At 45.8% G+C, this 18,726-nt stretch overlaps 1 protein-coding gene across 10 annotated transcripts in view; it reads left to right on the top strand.

Annotated features, from left to right (window-relative positions):
* Asb8 (ankyrin repeat and SOCS box containing 8) overlaps window positions 1–18,726 on the top strand; it is a 31,460-nt gene that overhangs the window by 10,808 nt on the left and 1,926 nt on the right. For 4 of the 10 annotated variants that reach the window (XM_021183206.2, XM_021183201.2, XM_021183200.3 and 1 more), the window contains 2 exons: window positions 13,277–13,440; window positions 14,468–14,572. In XM_021183206.2, coding sequence (XP_021038865.1) covers window positions 13,312–13,440; window positions 14,468–14,572 — 234 coding nt within the window. In that variant the 5' untranslated portion in view covers window positions 13,277–13,311. Of the gene's footprint in view, window positions 1–9,704; window positions 9,803–9,990; window positions 10,207–13,196; window positions 13,441–14,467; window positions 14,573–18,726 lie in introns of those variants that run through there. The other 6 variants (XM_085831588.1, XM_021183207.2, XM_085831587.1 and 3 more) reach the window with 5 other exon arrangements.

Raw genomic sequence — 18,726 nt, forward strand, 5'->3', positions numbered from 1 at the left:
TGGAGAGATGGCTCAGCGGTTAAGAGCACTGACTGCTCTTCCAGAGGTCCTGAGTTCAATTCCCAGCAACCACACAGTGGCTCACAACTATCTATAACGGGATCAGATGCCCTCTTCTGGTGTGTCTGAAGACAGCTACAGTGTACTCATATACATAAAGTACATAAATCTCTTTAAAATGCTGCTGTGGTGACTCACTTACCTAAAACCCAGCAGTGGACTCCCATTCTTTGGAGACACAGGTCAGAAACTCTAACCTGTCCGCCAAGTCTCCCCCTGGACTGGAGTCTCCCTATTGTTCTTGGTATCCATTTTGGTCATCTGCTGTCCCTTCTGGCCTCTCTGCTTCAGCTTTACCTCTTGAACCTTCTCCTCGCCTTGAATCTGATTTTCCCACCCATCTTCCAGATCTGTACTCAGGGAACTGTCTCTTGACTGTAGAGGAGGTTTAATCCAGCAACATGGCTACTCTCGAAAGGGATCATATTCAAAGACCTATGTGATCCTGCTGGAATCCGCACCTTTAATCCCTCTGTCTGGGTCCAGACACACCTGTAGTACTCATCTTTAATCCCCACCCCACCCCCACCCCACCCCCATGAAGAAGGATTAGTTTGTAAAAGGAAGCAGCCCAGTTTGAAAGTGATATCTAATTGAGTGGCAGATAAAGGGACGAATCAGAGAAAGATTTGACAGACGGAGTCAGAGACAGGTATCACCCAGCTCTCCTGGGAACGGACAGGAAAGGGAGGCCACTCAGGAGCAGCCCAGAGTGAGTCAGGAGGGGAGGGTGGTCCAGTGAGTGCCCCTCAGTTCAGTTCAGGCATTGCAGTGGAGTTCCGATCAGGCATTGCAGTAGAGTTCCGATCAGGCATTGCAGTGGAGTTCCGATCAGGCATTGCAGTGGAGTTCCAATCAGGCATTGCAGTGGAGTTCAGTGCAGTGGAGTTCAGTTCCATTCAGTTGTGACTCTGCAGGTATTCAAATGGTTTTGTAGTACTTATTTCTTACATGGAACTGTAATTTCCCTGCAGTTAAGGGTATGTTCATCTTGTTCTTGGCAATATCATCAGTAATAGCATTTAATAAGTACATGTTGGAAGGACAGAAGGATAAATGAATGAATAAAATCAAGGAGTCGCCGGGCGTGGTGGCGCACGCCTTTAATCCCAGCACTCGGGAGGCAGAGGCAGGCGGATTTCTGAGTTCGAGGCCAGCCTGGTCTACAGAGTGAGTTCCAGGACAGCCAAGGCTACACAGAGAAACCCTGTCTCAAAACAAAACAAAACAAAACAAAACAAAACAAAACAAAACAAAAAAAAAATCAAGGAGTGAAGGACTGTACTAATTACTGAACTTTGGGGAAGACGCCGGAAAGAACAAACACTCTCTTTGCCCTCTAGGGGGAGACTTGTTCCTATCAGAAGTGGCAAAGGCTCCACCGAATTTACTTTTCAGGCTCCTAGAACTGCTTCAGGCAATCTGGTCTCGTCTTTACTAAGACACTCCACATTAGTCTCAACCAAATCTTCTCAAACTGTGGGTCTTGACTCCACAAGGGTGGCCCAAGACCATCAGGGACCACAGATTAGGACTGTAGCAGTAGCAAACTTACAAGTTATGAAGTAGCAATGAAATAATTGTACAATGGTGGGTCATCGCATGAGGAACTGTGTTAAAGCACTGGGAAGGTTTGGAACCACTGGTGTAAACCAGTCAACCATACCAGAAAATGGGCATCTCAACTCTCATTTTTCTTCCATAGACAAGGGGAAAAAAAATTCCTGCAAGCGTTCGTTCGCTTTGGTGTTTGCCAAATAATTAAACTGCAAGGATTATGTTCTTGGAAAAATGTAGCACATATATGTTATTTCAATATTATCATCAATGGTAATTGAGGGTTTTTTATATTTTTTATTTTTTTATTAGGTATTTATTTCATTAACATTTCCAATGCTATCCCAAAAGTCCCCCACATGCTCCCCCACGCATTCCCCCACCCACCCACTCCCACTTCTTGGCCCTGGCGTTCCCCTGTACTGAGGCAGATAAAGTTTGCACGACCAATGGGCCTCTCTTTCCACTGATGGCCCACTAGGCCATCTTCTGCTACATATGCAGCTAGAGACACGAGCTCTGGGGGGGGGGTACTGGGTAGTTCATATTGTTGTTCCACCTATAGGGTTACAGATCCCTTTAACTCCTTGGTTACTTTCTCTAGCTCCTCCATTGGGGGCCCTGTGATCCATCCAATAGCTGACTGTAAGCATCCACTTCTGTGATTGCTAAGCCGGTAATTGAGTTTTTACTGTAATTCTTCTTCAATATCCCTCAAGCATTCTTTCTCTATGAAGATCTAAGTGTTTTAAAATTATGTCTGGTAGTGGAAAATATTGGGACTCTATAGGAAAAAATAAAGGCAATTTTCATTTAAAAAAACAAACAAACAAACAAATAATTCATGACTTTTCCTGAGCTCTGGAGAAAATGAAAAGGAAAGCAAAAAGATGAAGCATTTGAAAGTTGAGAGGGTGTTTGCCTCAGGCGATGTCTGAAAGACGCCCTTGTTTAATCCTGAGGCGTCTTGGGAGCCACTCCAGCTGCACACTAATATTGCTCTGCACCAGTGGGGTAACTCAGTCTAAGCTTGAGTGCCAGCTTCTTCCAACTTCCTCTCTATTCTAGTTCCCAAATCCCCTTTTCAGTTTTTCCCTGATTTGATCTCTGAGCCTCTTTCTTTCTCAGCTTAGAGAAGACAGTCTCTCATCCCTGTCTTTGAAAGGCCACTTTTCTGTAGTTCAGATTACCTTACATTTGACATATACCTACTGTCTTAGCTGTGTTACTATCACTGTGATGGACATTGTAGTCCACAGCAGCCTGGGGAAGGTTTGTTTGACTTACATGGTCCAGTGAGGAAAGCCAAGGCAGGAACTCAAGCCTGACTGGAACCTGGAGGCAGGAGCTGACACAGAGGCTGAGGAGGGTGCTGCTTGCTGTACCTGATGTCTGGCTCAGCCTGCTTTTCTTTTGTTTTTCCATGTGACCATATTTAAGTACATGTTCAATTTTTTTCCTTGAGAATAGATTTTTTTCATATAGTATATTTTAATTACATTTTCCCCTCTCCCAACTCCTCCCCGATCCTATCTACCCACCCAACTCTCTCTCAGAAAAAAAAAAACTGAAATATATAATAATGGATAATCACAATAAATACATATGATTAAAAACAAACAAACCTGAATAGGACAAAACAAACAGGAAGAAAAAAAATCCAAAGAAAAGGCATAAGAAATTCATACAGGGACTGGAGAAGATGGCTCAACAGTTAAGAGCACCAACTGCTCTTCCAGAGATCCTGAGTTCAACTCCCAGAAACCACATGGTGGCTCACAACCATCTGTAATGGGATCTGATGCCCTCTTTTGGTGTGTCTGAAGACATACAGATGCAGAGGTGCACGCGCACACACACACACATATATTCAGACACACTGAAAACCCATAAAAACAAATTTGGAAACCATAATATATATGTAAAACATGTGTACAGTTAACAATTGAAAGCCTAGACAGAGCACTCTGACAAAACCCTCCCAAGGTATGTTGCGTTCATTTTGGCCATCTGCGGCTGAGCATGGGTCTTGCCCTTAGTGTTATTTGTACCCAATGAGACTCTATTACAGAAATCTAATTTTATCATCCCAAGTGGGTATCCTGTCCCGAGATAGCTTCTAGGTTAGGGATGGGGGCTGGTATCTACTTTCCTCCCAACACTGGAGCCCCACCTGACTTTCACAGCCCTGCGCAGGCTCAGTTCGTGCTGCCACAGTCACTGAGTTCTTAGTTGCATCCATCATCCTGTATCTAGACGTCCTCGGATCCCTGGTGTCTTCCATACCTCTTGGCTCTTTCATCTTTCTACCTTCTTTTCTGCAGTTTCCTGAGCCCTGAGGGGGAGGGATTTAGTGGAGAACATCCCATTGAGGACTGACTGAGTGTTCCAAGGTCCCTCGCTCTGCATATTGTCCAGTTGTGAATCTCTACTTTTGTTCCAATCTCCCGTAGGAGGAAGCTTCTCTGTTGATAGCCGAGGCACTGATATGTGTACGCCAGAACATTCCTTTAGCAGAACAATACATTTGGTTTTTCTCTAGGACTGTAGTATGTCTGTCTAGTCTCAGGCTCTTGGCCATGGGGTGGTACAGGGCATAGATTCCATCTTATGAAGTGGCCCTTAAATCCAATCAGATATGCATTGATCATTTCTACAACCTTTGTGTGTTGTACCAGCATGTCTTGCAGGCAGTCACCTGTTGTGTGTAGTTCCTACTACCCCGCTTTAAGCTCCGGGCGGACCTTACTACCAGCCTCACCCTCGTTCCCTCGGATCCACTGATAAAGACACACACACACACACACACACACACACACACACAAGCTTATTTTCAACCCGCCTTATTGCCTTAATTGTTGGGTGCTTCTAATCTCCCGAATCTAATGTGCCCCTCCTAATACTCTTAGCTCAGCATCCTAAATCTGCCCTCAACTTCAGTTGCTCAGTTACCATCTCTTTGTTCAGCAAACCCAAAACAGCCCTCTGCTTAGTTGTCTCTACTCTTCCACCTAGGGAAGTGGCCTGTCACACACACACACACACACACACACACACACACACCCTCCTCCAGAGATTGCACATAGCTTGTCACTTCCCCCTGTATCCCTTAGCCTGCCCATGATCCAGAAGTCCCACCTCTTTCCTTCCACCCAGTAATTGGCCCCCCTCCCTGGTATCTTTATTGATTGACCAAGAACCAATCGGGGAACAGGACTATAGCATCAGTACCACTTCCTGCATCCACCATTGCAGATGGAAGGGTTTGTAGCGGTTCTCCTTTGGTAGCACGCAGAGGACCTTCTGGTACCGTGAGCACTAGTCAGCAGGGGTGAAGGCTCTAGGTGAGAAGCAGCTAGACTTCTCTGTGTTCAGTGAGTTGAGTACCAGTCAGCAGGGGTGAAGCAGGTAGACTTCTCTGTGTTCAGTGAGTTATGTGTCTTCAGCCATAAGGAGTTGCCATCAGTTTGTAGAGAAGGATCAATGGCTTTGGTTATAGGCTGGGGGGTTGTTTCGGGGTGTTCCATGGAGCCCCTTTAGACAACAACTCAGTCAGAGGAATCCATTCCCAGCACGGGAGGGTTTCATTTGGTGGGGAAAGATGTTGGGGTTTGCTTTCTTAGAGCACCCAGGACCACCAGCCTAGGGATGGCGCTACATCTCAATCTCTAACAAAGAAACGCCCAGCCGGGAGGGCGTGGTGGCCGCGCACGCCTTTAATCCCAGCACTCGGGACGCAGTGGCAGGCGGATCTCTTGAGTTCGAGGCCAGCCTGGTCTAGAAACCCTGTCTCGAAAAACCAAAAAAAAAAAAAAGAAAAGAAAAGACAAGACAAGACAAGACAAGAAAAGAAAAGAAAATGCCTTACAAGCTTGCCCAATATCCTGACTTTCCGGAGGTGTTTTTCTCAGTTGAGTTTCAGATGACTCTAGTAGAGACCAGAGAACAGCTTTATTCAGCGTATAAAACTTATCTTCACAAATATGGCCTAAGTTTTGTGACCCTAACCCTCGGATTAGGTGTTCTCTGATCCCATTGTATGGGTCAGCAAACTGAGGCGGAGATAGAGAATGCAACTTGCTCAGAGTTGAAATGCTGGTTCCTACTGTGCTTACATGGTGTTATGTCTAAAGAATTGCATTAGCATTCAGGAGGCAAAGGCAGGAGGACCTCTGTGAGTTCAAGGTCAGCCTGGTCTACAAAATGAGTTCTAGGACAGCCAGGGCTACACAGAGAAACCCTGTCTCAAACAAAGTTACATTAAGCAACAACTCTAAACATTAAATAAGTTCAGAAAAAGGTAAACTATGCTATTGTATTACTGGGGGAAAGTTCCTTTCCCAACTAGCTAGATAGCGGGTGACACAGGGATCCCAATTTTTCACTCTATCCTGTAAATTTTGACCCATCTCTTCTCTCCCTCATGTTTAAGAGTATCTCAAATTCCTTTGGTTTCTGTTCTTTAGGTGATAAGAGCATTTGGGAAAAGTTCCTCCTTACATTTAAGTTACCTGTCTCTAGGAAGGACATGGGAAAAACTGCCACCAGCATCAGACCTGTGACCCTGAAGAAGGCGGTCTGAGACAAGGGTGTTTTTGACGAGTTTGGCCAGAGACCAGAAAACTGTTGGGAAAGGCGTTCTGCTGCCACTTAGAAGCCTGCAACGCAGAATTCCTCTCCTCCAGTTTCCTGTCAATCCAGAGGATCTGCATAAAGTCAGGAAAATAGTTGGAGACAATAAGAGAGGGTGGATGGTTTGTCTTACTCCCAAAAGGATTAACACACGTGGCTTAAAGGACAAGACATCGGATCTGTACGCTGGTTCACTCCCATGGCCTCTACACGGTCTGGATACTGACGAGCCATGTGATCGCCACTAGCAGCAGTGGGCACAACCATGACAGCATTATCAAGTTTCCAGCTCAAGTTTATGCCCTGCTCTGAAAATAGAAACACTACTTAGACTGTTCTGGCGGTTAACACCATCTACTGGGCCCTTCTAAAGGGCAGAATTGGAATTAACATGTGGGGAGAAGACCTAAAAGTCTTATGGGATACACAGCACGAAAAACACAAAGAAAAAAACAAAAACAACCCCCCCCCCAAAAAAAAAAAACCTCCTAAATTGCTTCTATTCAAACTAGAAAGGACAGAATTAAGTCAGTACAAGGAGCACATGGGGGTGAGATGCAGATGTGGAATGCACAGGTCATGGAGTGTGGTCAAAATGTGAATTTGTTCTTTTGGCTGTTAGCATCTTTTCAAATGTTTTACCTAGGAGCTAGGGTTAGGTTATCTTCTTTGGTTCCTGAACGGAAAAGTAGGTAGACCTTACTGTTTTCTCTAACAATCAATCTTTTACAGAAAATTCCTGGGATGGGGGGGGGGGGAGGAAGTCTAAATTTAGTAATTAGAATATTTCTAATCTAAAAATGTTAGTCCTATTCTCAAATCTTCATGCTAAGGTATTAATTCAAGACTGCTCTCTCCTTCCCTCAATGGGGCCCATGGCTGGTGGCCACCAGCCTTCGGCTTTCTCCTAAATTATGACATCTCCTTCCACTCACCACCAAAGCTCTCCTCCCTGTTAGCCTGCTGCTCTTTCATCTGCTTGTGTAAACGCAGGAGGAAGCAGGATGCTGGAATGCAGAGGGCTGCTCTTTGGAAGGTCAACAGATGGTAAAAGCTGATTTTTTTCCCCCTTGAGGCCTTTAACTATTCTTTGGAGATTCCCGTCAGCCCTCATAAGTAAATTTGAGAGACACGGAAGTGCTGGTCTACAATAAACTGTGAATTTTAGGCTTCCTTAGTCTGTCCCTAACTTCAGCCTTCTGGTTCCCCCATGCCTCTAGACTGCTTTTTAGGCGGTAGGCAACTCCGTGTTGCCTGCCTGTTACGTGGCCCAAATTTGGTCCAAGGAAATTCTGATAGGTTCATTCTCTGCAGCTGCGGCTCTCTCCCGCTTACAAGCATGAATGATAATGTGGTTATTGACTTGACAATATCAGGGAACACCTTTCAAACTCTCTGGTGCCAAAGAACCTCATTTGCTTGAGAAGAAGGAAATATTTGGGCGGCAGGTCAGGCGGGAGTCAACAGCACACTAGTCCCCCCTTTGAGGCTCTAACAGCTCTCTGTCTATGTGCTCTTGGTTTCGTTTTGGGCAGAACTATTCTTCACCATGCACCTTGGACATAAAAGCCTTGTTGATATGATCACCCTCTGTCTTCCAATCCTTAATGAAAAGGAACCACACTTCATCTCTGTCCCCGAAAAGCTGAGGCCCTAGGAAGTAAACGCTCAGTAAAAATCCCAACAAATCTCAAGCAAAGTCTCCAAACACCTCAAGACAACCTGGGTGGGTGGCCTATTTTATCACCACTAGCAACATGCAATCACTCACACATTTAGAAAATACTGATTTTTCTTCTCATAATCTAAAAGCTTTAGTATTTACCGCTCAATAAATTTGGGGATTGCGTTGAGGAAAGGAGAGCAATCATCAGGACATAAACTTGTCTTCTCAAAAAAAAAAAAAAAATCCCCAGTGCAACAGGAATTAGAGACATTTTTTGAATAGTTTGTCTAAAAAAGAAGAAAACTAAGAACAACATAAAATTGAAAAAAGGACAAAAACAATATTAGATTTTTTTTTTTTTTTTTGGTTTTTCGAGACAGGGTTTCTCTGTGTAGCCCTGGCTGTCCTGGAACTTACTCTGTAGACCAGGCTGGCCTCGAACTCAGAAATCTGCCTGCCTCTCCCTCCCAAGTGCTGGGATTAAAGGCGTGCGCCACCACTGCTCAGCTCAAATATTAGATTTTAAATGTGACAAGAAGTCAATGTTTTATAAATAGGTAATGTTATAAAGATTTCATGTTACTATTCTAATTTTTCTGTATGTTTGGATATTTTTGTAAAAAAAAATTAAAATTTAAAATTGAGAATCGTTATTGTCCTTATCTTTCTTCAGGAGGGAGGCACCAGAAGAAGAAGAAAAAAAAGAACAGACAATGTAGGCTTTGCAGTTTTATAATGAAGTGCTCTCAAGTTCCATTTTGTAGTATAGTACCATGATGATAGCTATATAGTGGTTTGAATTTGGGCAACTGAGAAAGCATTTGGGAAGCAAGACTTTGTTTTGTACTTAAAATCAAAATTTCTAGAAATAGAAGGATATTTAAGTATTATTACAGCCAACACTCAAGAAAGATAATACTTGGATAAATCGAGTGAAATACATCAGTCTCAAAGCCAATGCCCTAACCCTGTACTCTTCCTTATGTGCTGGGTCATTGAACTAGAGCTGGTCCAGAACCTCCGAAGAGAGGTGGCTGCCACCCTCCTGGTTACAGTACTTCGTCTTGCTAGATTCTTTGACCCTCTGCTGTGTACAGGTGCAAACCTGCTTTTGTTATGTAGTGGGTGAATTCTGAGAGAGAGAGAGAGAGAGAGAGAGAGAAGAGAGAGCACGAGCAGTGGTTCAAATAAGCTGGGCTTCCTCAGATCAAGATTGAGAGGCAAGCCGGGGCGTGGTGGCGCACGCCTTTAATCCCAGCACTCGGGAGGCGGAGGCAGGCGGATTTCTGAGTTCGAGGCCAGCCTGGTCTACAAAGTGAGCTCCAGGACAGCCAGAGCTATAAAGAGAAACCCTGTCTCGAAAAACCAAAAAAAAAAAAAAAAAAAAAAAAAAAGATTGAGAGGCAGTCACCAGCAGCTTGCTCTGTCAGTTATGTGACGCTTGTACTCTGAAATGGATGATGCTAAGCAGAGAAGACGGTGGGGATGTGGTGCCAGGACTGTTTGCAAATACAGACTCTGGGAGGCAGACTAGTGGGATGCCCTGGTCCACACAGACGCAGACTTATAAGAATAGGCTTAAAATTCGGGATTTTCCTCCACCATTGGACCAGCACACGAGGCCAGAGGCTAGGAGTGATCTAGCGATCGCGCCCACGTCCTATAAGCAGCGACAGGGGAACGCGTCCAGCTCCTTAGGAAAGTTTTAAGAACCCACCAACGTCCACAGTCTGCGCAGGCGCACTCGGCTCGCTCACACTGGCCTGCGCGCAGGCGCCCACGCACTCGGCCGGCTTGCGCTGTAAACCCCGGGGCTGATGCGAGCCGCTTCTGCTTCCGGGTCACGCCTTGACAGCGGCTTCCCGGACCGATCTGCCCCGCGGTTCGGTGAGTGCGGCCGTGAGTGCGGGACGGTGTGAAGCCAGCCCCCCTCCCCACCCCCAAGCCAGTGCTTCGCAGCCTGTGAACGCCCCTTAGCCGCCTGCCCGGCCTCTGTGCCTCCGGACCCGGCCACCGTTCCCGGTCTTTGCGGGTGGTGGGGGCGGGGGCTGGTCGGCGCCCCGGGGTGCAGGCTGAGACTCCCGGGACTCGCCCGGATTGTTGTGAGCGCCCGGGGGTCCCTGCTGCAAGGGACGCAGCAGCCCTGGCCTTTGCTGCCCTGGCCCCCGCCCCTCTCCGTCCATCTGTCCGTCCAGACCCGGCAGCTGCGAGCCTCCAGCTGTCCGCGCCCTGGGATCGGGAGCCTCCGGCCAGGCCAAGGGTCACCGCGGAGGCGAGGCCCCCTGAGCAGGGTCTGTTGAGTGTATTTGTGCATTGCTTTAAAAAAAAAAAAGTTTTCTGTACATTCCATAGGAGGGAGAAGGAAAAACAGGGCGTGGAGCAAACGAGTCACAGCTGAGGGAAGGACCCACCGGGGTCAGATTGCTGGGTTGCTGGCCTTGGGGGCCACAGGGAAGTTGATTATCTTGATCTATCCTGACAGCAGATGCTGTCCTTGCGAAAGGCACACAGTTTCACCTGGAACTTCAAGGTAGTTTAGAGTTCTTAGCCTGGAAACCTGGAACATCCGTTAAAATGAGTGCAGGGTTTAATGCCATCTGCTTAATGTACCAGGAACTTAACACAACCACATCAGGTCAAGCCTTCTGCTTTGTCCCCTCTGACCAACACCATTGCTGAAACCCGGACTATACCTTTGCGCCCAGCCCCATGCTTTTTTGTCCCCTTTGTTACAAAGTATAAGAAAAAAACAGGATTTGCCGAATTCTAAGCCATACCCACAGCCTCGCATACCTTTCAGACAGCTGTAAATGGCTACTGATTAGCAAAAAGAAACGACTAGAGTTTATACTACATTATCGAATGTATAAAGGGATAACCCATCACAAAAGCAAATATATGTCACAAAATTATCAAAAATATCTTTCAGATTTGCGCTTCTTAGTAGCTGCATGTACATATATATATGTAATATATATGTATATATATATGTAATTATATATATGTATATATATATTATATATATATATATATATATACATATATATAAACTTAGTAAGTTCTACAGTAAAGCTTTTGCTCCTGAGTCACACCCTGACAGCAACTTACCTAACCCGGGGGTTTGGTGAGTCTGATCCTGGGTGCTTGATGCTGTGATGCCAATTCAAATATGGATTTAACAAATTTATATTGAGGACCAGCATGTGCCAGGCACTACTTAAAAAACTTCCCATAACCTTTACTCTTAGGGGTGGGGTTGGTTTTTTTTTTTTTTTTTTTTTTTGTCTGAAATTTCAAGACAGGGTGTCTCTGGTTTCTCTGTATAGCCCTGGCTGTCCTGGAACTTACTTTGTAGACCAGGCTGGCCTCGAACTCAGAAATCCACCTGCTTTCGCCTCCCAAGAGCTGGGATTAAAGGCGTGTGCCACCACACTCGGCTGGGTTGATATTTGGCTGGGTTGGTATTTTAATAAGAACATAGATTCCATTTTTTTTAAAGATTTATTTATTTTATAAATGTGAGTACACTGTTTCAGTCTTCAGACACACCAGAAGAGGGCATCAGATTCCATTGCAGATGGTTGTGAGCCACTATATAGTTGCTGGGAATTGAACTCAGGACCTCTGGAAGAGCAGTCAGTGCTCTTACCCACTGAGCCATCTCTCCAGCAGAACATAGATTCCTAAGCAAATACACTGAAGGTTGGAGCTGTTTATTATACATTCTTTCCAGTTTTTTTTTTTAATTATTTATTTATTTTTAATTTTTCGAGACAGGGTTTCTCTGTATAGCCCTTGGCTGTCCTGGAACTCACTTTGTAGACCAGGCTGGCCTGGAACTCAGAAATCCGCCTGCCTCTGCCTCCCGAGTGCTGGGACTAAAGGTGTGCGCCACCACGCCTGGCTTTCTTTCCAGTTTTTGACACCACGCCGGCTTTCTTTCCAGTTTTTGATAGGTGCTTTTTTTTTTTTTTTCATAAGAATTCACCACCTCAATAGCTGTCATTTAACACATCTTTCCATAGTTAAAGCTTTTATTGTAGTTGCATCTAAATACGTTGAATTATTTATTTTCTTTCACCGCTCATCCTAGACTTTTCTACCATAATGTAGTTTCAACACATTTGCACAGCCATATTACTCAGGCATGTTGACTAGCCAGTTATTACAATGTTTTTATTGTAAATCTGCTTATTACCCAGAATCGGAAGTGTTTTTTATTGGCTTGAAGTTGTAAGGATTTGTGTTGATCCCAGAGTGGTTTTGTGCTTTTCCCCTAATCTACAATCTACAATGTTGCCTTATTTCTTGGTTTGGTTTTTTACCCTCTCTCTTTCTTTTTTTTTTTTTTTGTTTCCTGTGCGGGCGGGGGGGTGGGTGTTCCAGACAGGGTTTCTCTGTGTAGCCCTGGCTATCCTGGAACTCACTCTGTAGACCAGGTTCGCCTTGAACTCAGAGATCCGTCTGCCTCTGCCTCCCAAATGCCGGGATTAAAGGCGTGCGCCACCACTGCCTGGCTTTTTTTTCTCTTTTGAATATTTGAAAATATTTTACAGATGACTAATCATCAAGATAGGTTTATTCCATTGCCTCCCCTTCCACACAGGCATCACACATTTTCATAGTCTGTCAAGCGACCAGTATTTGTTAAATATCTCACGTTGTATGGGATGTGGTGGCTGGCTTTTCTGAGCAGAGAAGACAGAGAAACGATGATATGTGCATACGTATATTGTAAGACAAGGGTGTAAGGAACCTGAAGGTGCTACCAGTAAAAAAATAACAAAAATTCAGAGCCTTCAGAGACTCCTTGCTAGCCTTGAAGACCGTGTTGTGCTCCAGGAGGGTCTTAGAACCTGACCCCTTGGGGGGGATCTTGTCCTAGTCAAATGAGAGAGTAGAATGTGCCGGGTGTGGTGGCGCACACCTTTAATCCCAGCATTCGGGAGGCAGAGGCAGGCGGATTTCTGAGTTTGAGGCCAGCTTGGTCTACAGAGTGAGTTCCAGGACAGCCAGGGCTGCACAGAGAAACCCTGTCTCGAAAAGAGAGAGAGAGAGAGAGAGAGAGAGAGAGAGAGAGAGAGAGAGAGAGAGAGAGAGAGAGAGAGAGAAGAGAGAGAAGAAAGAGAGAGAAGAAAGAGAGAGAGAAGAATGTGGGACCCAAGGGTCAGAATGTCCCGGGTTACTTAGCATCCTAACAGTTGTTATAGTCTAGTGCCTCACTATCCCAAGAGGTGATGCTGAATAATCACTGATATGTTCTTGGAATCTGTTTTTATAGTGGGAGTCCTCAGGAAAAATTTACCCGTGTGGTAAGGAGAGGTAAAGTCAGTGGCACTGTTGGCGTCTGCTTTGTTTCAGGCAGTCCGGAGCATGTGAGCGCACTCTGAGCCCTGATGAGCTCCAGCATGTGGTATATTATGCAGAGCATTCAGAGCAAATACTCCCTCTCCGAACGCCTGATCCGAACCATCGCCGCCATCCGCTCCTTCCCACATGACAACGTAGAGGACCTCATCCGAGGGGTGAGTGGGTTGCTGCTGGCAGAGCAGGCCTCTGAGGTGGGCGGGGAGGAGGGAGGAGGGGTGGGTGGGGGGAGGGGGGGTCCCTGCTAATGCAGCCTGGGTTTAGCACATACTCTGTTCATCAGTGGTTTTAGCCTGATTCTTAAAACATGTTCTCCCCTGTTACGCTTCACCCGCTTTCTCCCTTTCACCGTCTGTCCCTTCGTAACATATGTTCTAGACCTCCCTCCTCTCAGGGTTTGTTTTGGTTTTGTAAAATCTGTGTACTTTGGAGAGAAGTAACAGGATAATGTTTTAGAACTTGTAACCATGTAGTTACCCCGCATCTCATGGATCTTTAGCTCTGTCAGTGCTTCAGAGCTGCACCCCTGCCGAGGAAGGCGTGCGCGCGTGCGCATGGCTCGCTCTCGGCGAGGCAGGGTCGGAAGACCCAGTAGTAGGAACTTCCTTGTGTTCTAATCCCAGCACTGCTGCTGAGTCACCGGGCTCTGGTTTGAAAGCCATACTTGGAATCTTCTCTATCAGACAGAACAGTGCTGAGATGCAGGCTGCCTCGGAGAGTCTGCACACAGAACATTAAGATGGCCTCATGGTTGCTGAGGGTCATTTGTTGGATTGCAAAAAAGAGCCAAAGTTCTGGCCTCAGTCTGACAGACTCATGACTTTCAGAGCATGGTGACCATAGACAGTAGGTAGATCGTCTTTTTGTCCCGGTGGCTATTTTGGCAGGCTGCATTGTAGAGAAACTTAGTGGCTTAATCTGGGGAACTGTGCGCTAACTACATGCATGCCTGGTGCCTGAGGAAGCAGTGCTGGGAATGGAACCGGGTCCTTCACAAGAACAACAAGTGCTCTTAACCACTGAGCCAACTCTCCAGCCACTGCTCCAAGGAACTTCCTCTTCTTCCTCTTCCGTATCCCTTGGGCCTCGTTACTAGAGTAATAGGTACTCATAGTTAGGTGTATTCGGGCTTAGGACTCCCCTCTCCACTCAGTCAGTTCTGTATCTTCGAACTCCTTCCCACAGGGAGCAGATGTGAACTGCACGCACGGCACGCTGAAGCCCCTGCACTGTGCCTGCATGGTGTCCGACGCCGACTGCGTAGAGCTCCTCCTGGAGAAGGGAGCAGAGGTGAGTGACAGTTTTAATGCTTCTACATTCACAAATCATAAAGACTCGGCCCTCGTGTTCTCCCTGCACCTTCCAGCTTACTTTGTAACTCATGGTGACATCAGCATTTACGTTACTAAAGCAAGGTGTCATCATGAACTCATATGATTCTAAGGATCTTGTCCCTTTGCCTTTCGTAGTTTCCCTTCACTTAAGCTGACATGGCTCCCGGAAGGCGTTTGCTTTCTTTCCTTCCCTGCCTACCTCCTGGGCTGGTTATGTTTCCATTGCCCCTCTCCTGTTGACTATCCAGTTACAGGAGTCCAGAGGCTCCTCAGCTCTGATTAATTTTAAGCCCTGTGAGACATGTGAGATTCTGTAGAGGATCGCCTCGGGGCTATCCGTTCCTCGGGATATGGTCACTTGTGGGGTGTTTTCCTTTCCCACTAGCTATTTTTAGCATAGCTCGATCTTATTGTCTTTGTAATGTGTCTTAAGATAAAAATCCAAAATTAATTTTTGAAAGTAGACTCTTGGTATTGGCATGAAGCCATAGAAGGTAAAGGATGATTAGAATAGACTCTGAGCCAGGCATTCACCTGTAATCCCAGCACGGGGAGGGCTGAGTCAGACGGACTCTAAGTTGGATGCCAACTTGGATATATAACAAGATTTTAACTGAAGCTGAAAATTCCTCATCCCCAAAAGGACTTTGGAACCAGATTTCATGGATTCCAATTCTGAGACAAGCACTTGCAGTTGTGTGACCTTGAACGTATTCCATAAACCCTTTTACCTCATCTATAAAAGGGGTGTGTAGGGCTGGCGAGATGGCTCAGTGGTTAACACCGGCTGCTCTTCCAAAGGTCCTGAGTTTAAATCCCAGCAACCACATGGTGGCTCACAACCATCCATAATGAGATCTGGCACCCTTTTCTGGAGTGTCTGAGGACATCTACAGTGTACTTACATAGAATAATAAATAAATCATAAATAAAAGGGTTGTGTAATAGGTTGAAAGTTTGGATTGCTGGATTGCAGCCGATAAGTAAATACATGGCAAATTAATGTGGCAAGTTTGTCAGTGAACAGGTCTGAAAGTGGCATATGCAGAGGTGACAAGCCATCAAGCCAGTGTGAAGTCCCAAACACACTGGACAATAAGCCGAAGAACCCAGTCCGACCATAGTACCTCCGTCCAGCCATGATTAATAGCAGTGCCCAGAGTGAAAAGTGAGGGCTAACAAAGTAAACGGTTAACTCATTACATGGTTTGCTTCTGCTTTACTGCCTTGTATGGTGTGATGGTGCGAGTAGGTGTGTGAGTAGGTGTGTGATGGTGCGAGTAGGTGTGATGGTGCGAGTAGGTGTGTGAGTAGGTGTGTGATGGTGCGAGTAGGTGTGTGAGTAGGTGTGTGATGGTGCGAGTAGGTGTGATGGTGTGAGTAGGTGTGTGATGGTGTGAGTAGGTGTGTGATGGTGCGAGTAGGTGTGTGAGTAGGTGTGTGATGGTGCGAGTAGGTGTGTGAGTAGGTGTGTGATGGTGCGAGTAGGTGTGTGAGTAGGTGTGTGATGGTGCGAGTAGGTGTGTGATGGTGTGAGTAGGTGTGTGATGGTGTGAGTAGGTGTGTGATGGTGTGAGTAGGTGTGTGATGGTGTGAGTAGGTGTGTGATGGTGTGAGTAGGTGTGGCCCCAGAGATTCTTGTGTTTGAATGCTTGGCCATGGGGAGTGACATTATTAGGAGGTGTGGCCTTGTTAGAGGAAATATGTCTCTGTGTAGGAGGGCTTTGAGGTCTCATATGTTCAAGCTAGGTTAGTATAAAACACAGTAGTCTCCTGCTGCTGCCTGTGGATCAAGATGTAGAACTCTCAGCTCCTCTAGCACCATGTCTACCTGGATGCTGCCATGCTTCCTGCCATGATGATGTACTAAACCTCTGAAATTATAAGCCAGCCCCAATTAAAGAGTTTCCTTTATGAAAGTTTCCTTGTATCTCTTCACAGCAGTGGAAACCCAAACTGAGACAGGAGTTGGTGCCAGAAACTGGGATATTGCTGAGATTAGGCCTGACCATGCTTTTGTTTGGAAGAATGTGGACTAGGAAAGCAGTGGAAAGTGTGATGGTGTCTTAATGAGCCATCCCAGTAAGATCAAGGCAAGCAGTTGTACTGAGGGTGACTTGAACTATGAGGGCTTGGCTCAAGGGGTTTCAGAGGAGAAAAGTTTTAGTGTGTGGCCTAGGGAGCGTTCTTATGATAATTTGGTGAAGACTGTGGCCTCTTTTGCCCTTGTCTGGAAGAGTCTGAGGCTAAAGTGGAGAGATTTATTTTCAAAACGGCCTAACCTCAGCATGGAAGCGTGTGGCTCTGTGGCTCGGTCCTCTGAAGAACATTTTCATGAAATGTAGCAAGCTTAGAAAAGAAAAAAAGAAAATGTGTAGTTTGAGGATTAGAAGGACACCAGGAAGTGTGATGGAGCTAAATCTTGTGTTCAAGGAGATTAATAGGTTAAAGATATCAAATGGAATTAAGGGAGTGGTGACCTTGGGACAAGATCCCACCAAGCTAAACTTCATCCTGTGAAAAGGAAAAGCTTATAGAAATCTCAACACTGGAGACAGAGGCCAGCAGATCTCCGAGTTCAAGGTCAGTCTACAGATCCAGGGTCAGTCCAGGACAGCCAAGCTGAAGGAGCTAGAAAAGAGAAAGCTGGTGACAATGTAACAGAAAAAGGGGGTCGTGTTCCAGCCCCCAGCAAAGCAGCAGAACTCGGCAGCTTTGGCAATGTGGCTCTGGGTTTAGAGTCAAGAGTAGAAGGGGTTACTGGGACAGCTGATGCTAGTTAGCTAGAAGTAAGAGATTAGTGGTGATTAAGAGACCAGCATCTCTGAGGTGAAAGTTTTTTAAAGATTTATTTATTTATGTATAAAGTATACTGTAGCTGTATAGGTGGTTGTGAACCTTCATCTGGTTGTTGGGAATTGAATTTAGGACCTCTGCTTACTCTGATCAACCCTGCACGCCCAGTCTCTGCTCTCTCTGGCCCAAAGATTTATTTATTATTATAAATAAGTACACTGGCCAGGCAGTGGTGACACACACCTTTAATCCCAGCACTTGAGAGGCAGAGGCAGGTGGATTTCTGAGTTTGAGGCCAACCGGATCTACAGAGTGAGTTCCAAGACAGACAGTCTACACAAAGAAACCCTGTCTCGGAAAAATTAACTAAATAAATAACTAAATACACTGTAATTGTCTTCAGACAGTTAAGAGATTGCATGAATCTCAGAACATACTTTGAACTTTAGACTTTTAATTTTAAACATTGCTGAGACTGTGATAGACTATGGGGACTTTGAAGTTGGGGTAAATGCATATTGCATTGTGTTATGGGTACAAGCCTATATGGGGGCCAGGGAGTGGAATGTGGTAGCTTGAATAGGTTTGGCCCCCTTAGACTCGTGCATCTGAATGCTTGACTCAGAGAGAGCGGCATTATTAGAAGGTGTGGCCTTGCTGGAGGAAGTCCATCTCTGTGTGGGTGGGCCTTGAGGGTCCATAAATGTTCAGACTATGTTTAGTATAAAGCGCAGCAGTCTCCTTCTTCTGCCTGTGCATCAAGATGTAGAACTCACAGCTCCTTCCTTCCCCAGCACCATCAGCACCATGTCTGCCTGGACATCGCCATGGTGCTTCCACCATGATAATGGACTGAAACTCTGACGCTGTGAATGAGTTCCCTTGGTCATGGCATCTCTTCACAGCCATGGAAACCCAAACTAAGACACGGGGTGTGAAGAGCATCTTAGGCCCTGTGTAAACTAGAACTTCGAGATGATGATAGTTTGACTGAGGCAGCTGCTATCCCAGCACTGCAAGTTTGTGCCCTTCCTGCCAGTGAGGTTATCTGAGTCTCTGTAGGTTAAAAGCACAACAAAGTGAAAGAACTGAGTTCTGTCGTCATTATTTTTCCTCCTGGTTTCCATTAATCACACGATAAGTGTCAGGGTAAAATAATGCTGAGTAATACTCAGAGCAGTAGTGCAGACCAGGACTTCATCCTTCCCTCCTCTTCCCTGCCCAGGGCAGCGATGCTCATAAGCAGAGAGGTGGGCACCGGTTAGCCTGATAACTGTCTGAGGTCAGACCGTTTTCTGCATCCCTCATCTCATC

Source organism: Mus caroli, unplaced genomic scaffold (assembly GCF_978045245.1).
Source record: "Mus caroli unplaced genomic scaffold, Mus_caroli_1 scaffold_16, whole genome shotgun sequence".
Taxonomy (NCBI): domain Eukaryota; kingdom Metazoa; phylum Chordata; class Mammalia; order Rodentia; family Muridae; genus Mus; species Mus caroli.